The sequence below is a fragment of the Varanus komodoensis genome, unplaced genomic scaffold (genome assembly GCF_004798865.1).
Source record: "Varanus komodoensis strain SLA01 unplaced genomic scaffold, ASM479886v1 scaffold3, whole genome shotgun sequence".
NCBI lineage: Eukaryota > Metazoa > Chordata > Lepidosauria > Squamata > Varanidae > Varanus > Varanus komodoensis.
Window position 1 is genome coordinate 23,002,089 of NW_025335761.1, and position 7,795 is coordinate 23,009,883.

Here is a 7,795-nt window from a genome sequence, read left to right on the forward strand (position 1 = left end):
TTCCACGAAGGTGGGCTTGACGAATGCATGGGTCTACTCCATCATCAATCATTAAATTGTTTTAAAGTGCCACTTTATTTGGCAGAAATGTGGAAGAATGCTTTCTATGATATCAACATTAATAATGCTCTGCTGAGTAGTCACAATGGTAGAAATGTTCACTGTTGTGGCTGCTTCCTTCATAGCCATACGTATATATTTATCATCACATTAATTTCACTTCTTTTGTCTCTAGATATTTAAAGCAACACATTTACAAAGAAATATTTGCAACCAATTTAATTTACAGTACTTGGCCAAGATCAATTATTTTCAAAATCTTTAATTTAAATTAAGGCAGCTTTGTATTACCCTGCCAGTATAACTTTTCTTCCATCTTCTTCTTCTTCCATTGACAGAACAGCAACAACTTAAAGGTTTTTCTGAAGGTTTTGTTACAGAGAGCATAACAGATGGGATTAACTGTACTATTCACATAGCAGAGCCAATAGCCAAGGTGCCACAAAGTTGGAGGAATGCAATCTGAGCAGAATGTGGAGACCAAAACCATTATATTGTAGGGGGTCCAAGTTATTATGAAGGCTAGAAGAATGGCACTTAAAGTCTGGGCTGCTTTGCGCTCCTTTATAAGAACCATCCTTTTTCTTTTTGTAATCTGATTATTTATATTTGGATCCATGTTTTTGATAGAAGTGTCCTTGGATAAACTAGCAGAACAAGGTGTGATTTTTACTTTTCGGCAGCCATTGTTAGCTTCTGGTGCACCATCGGCTTTAACCACCAAACGGAACTTATAAGCCAGACATTTATTACCTTTTTGAACGTGACCCTTGGTTGGCGTTAAAAAGTATTTCTCAGTATCATAGTCAGTTTCCCTAGGATGGTCTTTGAAAAAAGCTTCCTTTTTCTCCTCTTTAGGTTCATCACCACTTCCTTTTACTGGGGTCTTATAAGCTACCTGAAAGACTGGGTCGGAGGCATGTTTATCCTCCTCTTCTGATGATGCATAGCTGCTGCAGGTAGTTAGCTGGTCTGCCTTGGACCAGTCTTGACAAGTATTTTGGATCTGGGATGCTTTTCCTGTAGCAGAGGTGCTTCGGCTAGATGAAGACCATGAAGCCTGGCATCTCTCTCTTTTGGCTAAATTTTGTTGCTTGCAACTAAAGCAGGACTTCAGTAGAGATTGTTGAGGCTTAATCATTTCGAACTCAGCCACGGAACTGGAACCTTGAAGTTCAGCCAGGTCCTTGGTCCGTTTTTCAGTCTCTTTATAAATGCGGCAATATAAAATAGTCATCACTGAAACTGGGATATAGAATGCAGCAATTGCAGTACCAAAGGTGATAATGGGTTCATACAAAAATTGTATCTGGCATTCTCCAGGTGGGACAGTCCGTTCCCCTACAAAGTACTGCCAGCATAAGATCACAGGTGCCCACAAAATAAAAGAAATTAGCCAAGCTAGACCAATCATAATGCCAGCCCTTTTGGGTGTACGTTTAGCTCTGTAGGTTAATGGCCGTGTAATAGAAAAATATCGGTCAAAGCTGATAACTAGCAAATTCATTACTGAGGCATTGCTAGCTACGTAATCCAGGGCAAGCCACAAATCACATGCCAGACTTCCAAGAGACCAGTGTCCTATTAATATGTAGGATGTATAAAGATTCATAGAAAATATTCCAATGATTAGGTCTGCACAGGCAAGACTGAGTAAATAGTAATTGTTCACTGTCTTGAGCTGGCTGTTGACTTTGAAGGATATCATTACAAGGACGTTCCCCACTATAGTTATTAAGCTTAAAATGGCTGTTACAGTAGCAATGGTAATTACTTCCCAAAGGCTATGACCTTCTAATGGTTTATGGTTAGCAGCTGTACCATTGACAATGGTTGAATTGCTGTGTAACTTTTCTTCCATTCTTTTTCCTGGCGTATTAATATCAGCCTCTTCTAAGTTGCTCCAGCTTCTTCATCTGTACTTTGAAGATACCTTTTTAATGAGAAGAGAAAGAAAGCTCATAAAACAGTAAGAAGCACCTGCCTAATATACTTAGCACAAGAAAATTGTTAAAACAATCACACAATTTCAATTATTAATTATGCTCAAAGATATTTAACGATCAATTAAGTAAGTATTCAATTTAGAGATACAAAACAGATTTGGCAATATCTGTCATCCAATCAAATATCTGTTGCTGTATAAAGGTAGCTTTATGTAGAACTCATCATCAGACATAAGTCTGTTTATTCCTTGAACAATTAGTTTAACTATTTAAGATGAATAGTTCAGTATATTTTGTATTTTTTTTAAACCAACATGGACCAAACTAGACATGAAGCAAATTGTGTCATTAAAAACCACATCAGTTTTTTTTTTTTTAACGCTAGCAGGAATGGTTTGGGGACAACTTTCCTAAGCAAGGTTTAAACTGTTCTGACTGCACTCCTGATAAAAAAATTGTTTCTCTTATGGTAATTAGCCCTAAACAACAACAAAGCTCTGAATAATGCCAACAGGAGCTAAAAGATACATGGGCTAGACGATATGCATTGCAATTACATCTCAGAGAGGAAGAATTAAATAATCTCTGTCTGAGATTTAACCCTTTGGGGGGAAATTAATCTACAAATGTATCACATTAGCTTAGTTTATATATTTATTAGTTAAATGTATATCTTCTCCTTTCATTCAAGAATCACAAGTGACTGTGCATGATCCTCCTCCTGCTCACCTTGTGAGGTAGGATAGATACAGAGTCAGTGACTTGCCTAAATTTATTTATTTATAATCTTAATATTTATATACTGCCCTATTCCTATAGGCTCTGTGAATTCATCCTGTAAATTTCATGGCAGAGAAGGATATAAAACCTGGCCAGGCCTGATTCCTCTACTGAACTCAAAGTGTGTGTAGGACTGCACCCTTAATCATTCTGATACCTTGCCTGGTTGTGACTTGATGACTTGATGGCTGCAGGAAACCCTATCTGAGGATGTAGTAGGACTAAAAGGACTAACTGCTACTACCAAGGATAAAACAAACCCAGTCTTTTTTATTCTTAAGCTCTCTCAGCCCCATGGGAATGACTGGTCAAGGATCCCACTGGGGCCCCTTATGCTGGGCTTATGTTAGACAACCCTCCTTAAAGCAGCACAGCTGATTACAGATTTTGCTCAGAACACAGCATGTAAAATGGGCATTGAAATAGCATTAGTGTGACCCAAAATTGTGGCGTGCCCCTTGTAAGTTTCTTCTTTTTTCACTCCCAAAGCACACAGCCAGGGTTTTGGTAAAAACAAGGTAAAAGATTTATTAAGGATTCAGGGAAAGTACAGAATGAGGAAAAATTGGTCAGATTCTGAGCAAAACACTAATAGGCAGCTCAAAGTATCAAATCAGCAGCAAAAAACAAAAATGGAAAAGTACAATCTAGTTAGCACAGTTCTGTGCAAACCACCGGACTAGACCTTTGAAGACCCATGAGGTATGTAGTGAAGTTCTTATGCCTGTGTCAGGTCTTCCCCACTTTGGTTTTCAAGAACTGCACATGGGCATCTGTCCCAGAGAAGCCATGTGCTTCCCCAAAGCTCCCCTGTTTCTTGGGAAACTTGCTTGTGGTGCCTCTGCTGCAAGAGAAAGACCCCCCCCCCCCCAAATTTCCTCTTCTAGTGCAATATAACTTTTCTGGTCTCTCCCCTTTTGCCTGAGATTCCAGAAGAATCTCATTTTTTGCTTGTTAACCATTTGCTACTGTCTCATTCCCATCTCTGAGACAGGCTCTAGAAAGCTTAATTGTTGAGGCAACTGGACAGTTTGCTATTTAATAGGCTGAGTAAGTGGCAGCACTTGGCCTAAAGATGACATGGCTTTTCACTTAAGCAGAGACCTGCTGCTGATTGCAGATTTCTGTTTCTTGGACCTGAGTAAGATGGAGTCAGTATGGTATGATGAAGTGAGTCCTTCCAGGCTGGTCATAACAATGGCACCAAATTTTAAACATGTATTTCTTAACTTATGTTTTTCAGCTCCACCCCCCCTCCCCCACACACACAAACACAAGGTGGATGGAAAATAGCTTATGGCTCTCTATTCATCCCTCTCTAACTTGTTGCAAATGCAATGCCTTTCTTGTTCTTTCTTAGCTCCATCTATCATAACCCCATTCTTTGATTATTTCCTGTTGTTCTTCAGAGATGAGTCTACCAAAGAGTAACAACAATTCTTTATCTACTGTCCCCCTACACAGTGCTGTTATAAGTGGTCTACAGACTCCCAACCTAGGTTATCCCTCACTCTTAAAGGAAGTTATAGAGATTGTCCTCCAGCTGCATTCATACCAAATAACCATTGTATATGTGGCTGAAGTTTGCCTTACATGGATAATTCCTTCTGGTAGGTTTGTTGCAAATGCAACAAAGTTTGACAGCAAAATGTTAATTAACATTATAGTTTTTAAATTCCCACCTGGCATGCACTTGATAGTAATGCACAAGGAACACGTAAAATATCCCAGGATGTTATTTGGAGTGGCACTGTTTGCCTTGGGGATGAGTGCTCCCTGTCTTCATTTGAGTATGTTAGGTAATGGTAAAGGTTTCCCCTTGACGTGAAGTCTAGTCATGTCTGACTCTAGGGGGCGGTGTTCATCTCCATTTCCTATCCAAGGGAGCCAGTGTTTATCTGCAGACAGTCTCTGTGGCCATGTGGCCGGCATGAATAAACACTGAAGTGCACGGAACGCTGTTACCTGCCCACCGAAGTGGTACTTTTTTATCTACTTGCATTTGCATGCTTTCGAACTGCAAGGTTGACAGGAGCTGGGACGGAGCAACGGGAACTCACTCCATTGTGCAGATTTGAACCAGCAACCTTCCGATCAACCAGCCAAGCAGCACAGCGGATTAAACCACTGCGACACCTGCAGTCCCTTGAGTATGTTACTTGTCATTAAATAGTCAGTTTTTGCAGCAACAGTATGGGGTTAACTGTCACCTGTTATGTTAGGAAGGTGGTGGGGGAGACTGATTTCTTGAAACTGGCATATGTTGACTGAGGTAGTGTTTAGTTGCATAAGGCTTCTACCAGTTCCAGGAAGCACAGGCCTCTTTTTGTGATGGAACAATTTTCCTGAGGATGCTCTATGGAAACATTTGGACATTTTCAAAGGTGAAGCTTAAATCAGTTTTCCCTTAAATTAGTTTCTAACACAAATCTAAAATCTCATTGGCCATAATGCATATTCAATTTTAAAATGGCTTCCCCCTCCCACTAATTCTGAACCAGATGCTAACATCTTTTATGCATAGAACAAATAGCACAAGAGAGGCTCAGAGTATGATTTCTAGAGACATGTGTGAAATGGTCCTTGGAAATAATATCTGCTTTACCCAAAACTGGATTTTTAATGTATCATGAATACTTCACACAGGGAACACAGGGAAATATTGCATTCATTTTCCTGAATAATCTTTAAAAGCATATTCTTGATGAAAGGAATACAATTTTGAGTGAGGTAAAAGTGGCAGTAAAGAAGTAATGAAATTAAGATAGTGAAGTAGTAAAAAATTGCAAAAGTATAATAAGAACAATGTTTCCAAGATACTATTAAAATGCAAACAATGATCATTCAGTAATTGCTAAGATCTTGATCCTTCGTTCTACCATGAAGAAGCCAAAGAGCACAGGCTTGTGTTCAGAGCTTCAAAATACAAATCAAATGGTCACTCCATCAGTTTGCATTACTGCAGGTCTCGTCTCAGTGTTTTGTGTATCCTCAGTATCAGAATACTGACAAAGTCCACTTAACCATTCACTCATTTAGTATCTGCAATTGTGAAAGCAGTTGCTGTGTTGCCGCCTCCTCCTTGCTTGCCATCCTATAGTGAGGATTGAGCCCTCAGGGACTGAGAAGGCAGATGAGTGACGGCAGCTGATCGGCCGCTGCAGAAACTGCCCTGAGTGGACTGAGGTGCATAGTGTAAAATTCTATAGCACAATTATAGCATTTTTTCCTTTGAACATCAAAACAATCAGAACTCCTGAAAATTTAGAATGTCTTAGCCTGCAATTAGACACTGACTTGAGAGTGATTTTATGTTGTGAAAGGCAGTTTCATGTGTTATCCAGTGTGACTGCCCTTAACTTTCCAAATCTGGATGATTATGGGCATCCAATAGAGGGCAGGAAGCAAACAATGTTTTGGTTGCTCTTCCCACTCTCTAAACACTCACATGGCTGATTTTGGCTGCTTAATACTGCATCATACTTAATGCTTAATACTATTAATACTTAATACTGCATAGAAATGTTATAATAATAATAATAATAATAATAATAATAATAATAATAATAATAATAATAAATCATGAGGAGAGGAGCCAGAGGCACTGCCAGGATCCTTTGTAGGGTTGCATTGCCTTGCTCCTCCCTCCCCCAGTTTCCCCCCACCTCCAAAGTTGGTCTTGCTACCTCTGAGCTGCTGCCAGGATAGCAAAAATTGCATTGGCTGTGAGGGTGGGTAGCTCAAATCTGGAGTTCCAGCTCTGACCTTGGAGTGCTTCTCCGAGGTTGGAGCCAGGACTCCAAATTATCCTGTAGCCCTTTAGACAATGCTTAAAGACTAGTCCTGAGCCCAAAGGGATTGTTCAAAAAATGAGTAAACAAATTCTTGATGTGGAAATTTCTATTTTACGGAGAGCTTTGAAGATGTCCTTTATTTGAAGGGCTGCTCAATGCAGGTCCAGTATGAAAATAAAGTGCCCTGAGAAGGAAGAGTGCAGCCTTGAAGTCGCCTATCAGCAGCACCTGGACAGGAGAATAGCCAAAGCACATCAGTCATGTGGCCAGTCTTCCACTTTGTGGTGAGATGTACTGTTTCTATTACATTGTGATTGTTTCTAAATTTGTATGCATTTAGATAACTTAGCCTGTGCACATTTTATGTGGATAGCTCTCATATTTTATCCTGGTTTTGGGTGCTGTGTGTGCTCCTTTATAGCAGTTTACTGGTATATGCACTATGCCCCTCAGGTCTCCATTTTGGAGCAGTGGTCCATTTTAATAGAAAAACGAATGTATTTCTGCATGTATGGAATCTATTGAATATGCGGAAATGACTACCTTGTCTATAAGATCCATTTAACTGCCAAGTAGTTACAGAACCATCAAGTTCGTTATTGAGCAACGCCTGTAACCGATGTTCTCCGCACTGGTAAGGTAGAGCTCTACTGATAGGGTAGAGGCTGTCTTGATTCCGCGGAGACTTCAGCCACTTTATTGTTCGATTGTATAGAGCGCTGAGACCTCAGTAACAACTATCTTTAGACATAATTTATGGTTGCCTTTTCAAGAGTTTAATGTGGGTATACTGTTACCTCATTTTTAACTGTGTTCGGTACTGTGTACCTTGCGTAAGGGATATTTAATAGGGTGTCATTCACCCTATCGGGAATGCTAGTTTCAACGGGATTTACTTTCAAGTTTATGTTTAAGCTTAGTTGTGTGCGATTCTCCAACGTGTTGTGATTTGGCCTGGTGTGGCGATATCGTGCCACTCTTATTAAGAATCCATGCAATACAGCCAGCCCTTGAAACTAACTAAAAGACAGCTAAACGCTGCGATGGCACAAGCCTTTCAGCACCTGCAGCCTGTTTGGAAAGGCTCGTATTTGGGAGGTGCGCACTGCGAGGCGTCGCCCAGGCTACAGCGTTCTGCTCGCTAGGCCCGAGCCTGGCGCTCGCTCAAGTTTCTGCTCTCTGCGTCGGAGCAGCCCGCTTTCCGGAGAAGGCGGG

At 40.4% G+C, this 7,795-nt stretch overlaps 1 protein-coding gene across 1 annotated transcript; it reads right to left on the bottom strand.

The window, feature by feature from the left end:
- Positions 1-331: 331 nt before the first annotated feature.
- Positions 332-1,921, bottom strand: CHRM5 (cholinergic receptor muscarinic 5). Its single transcript, XM_044436613.1, has one exon. It carries the CDS (start codon positions 1,919-1,921, stop codon positions 332-334), a length of 1,590 nt encoding a protein of 529 aa, XP_044292548.1.
- Positions 1,922-7,795: the final 5,874 nt, after the last annotated feature.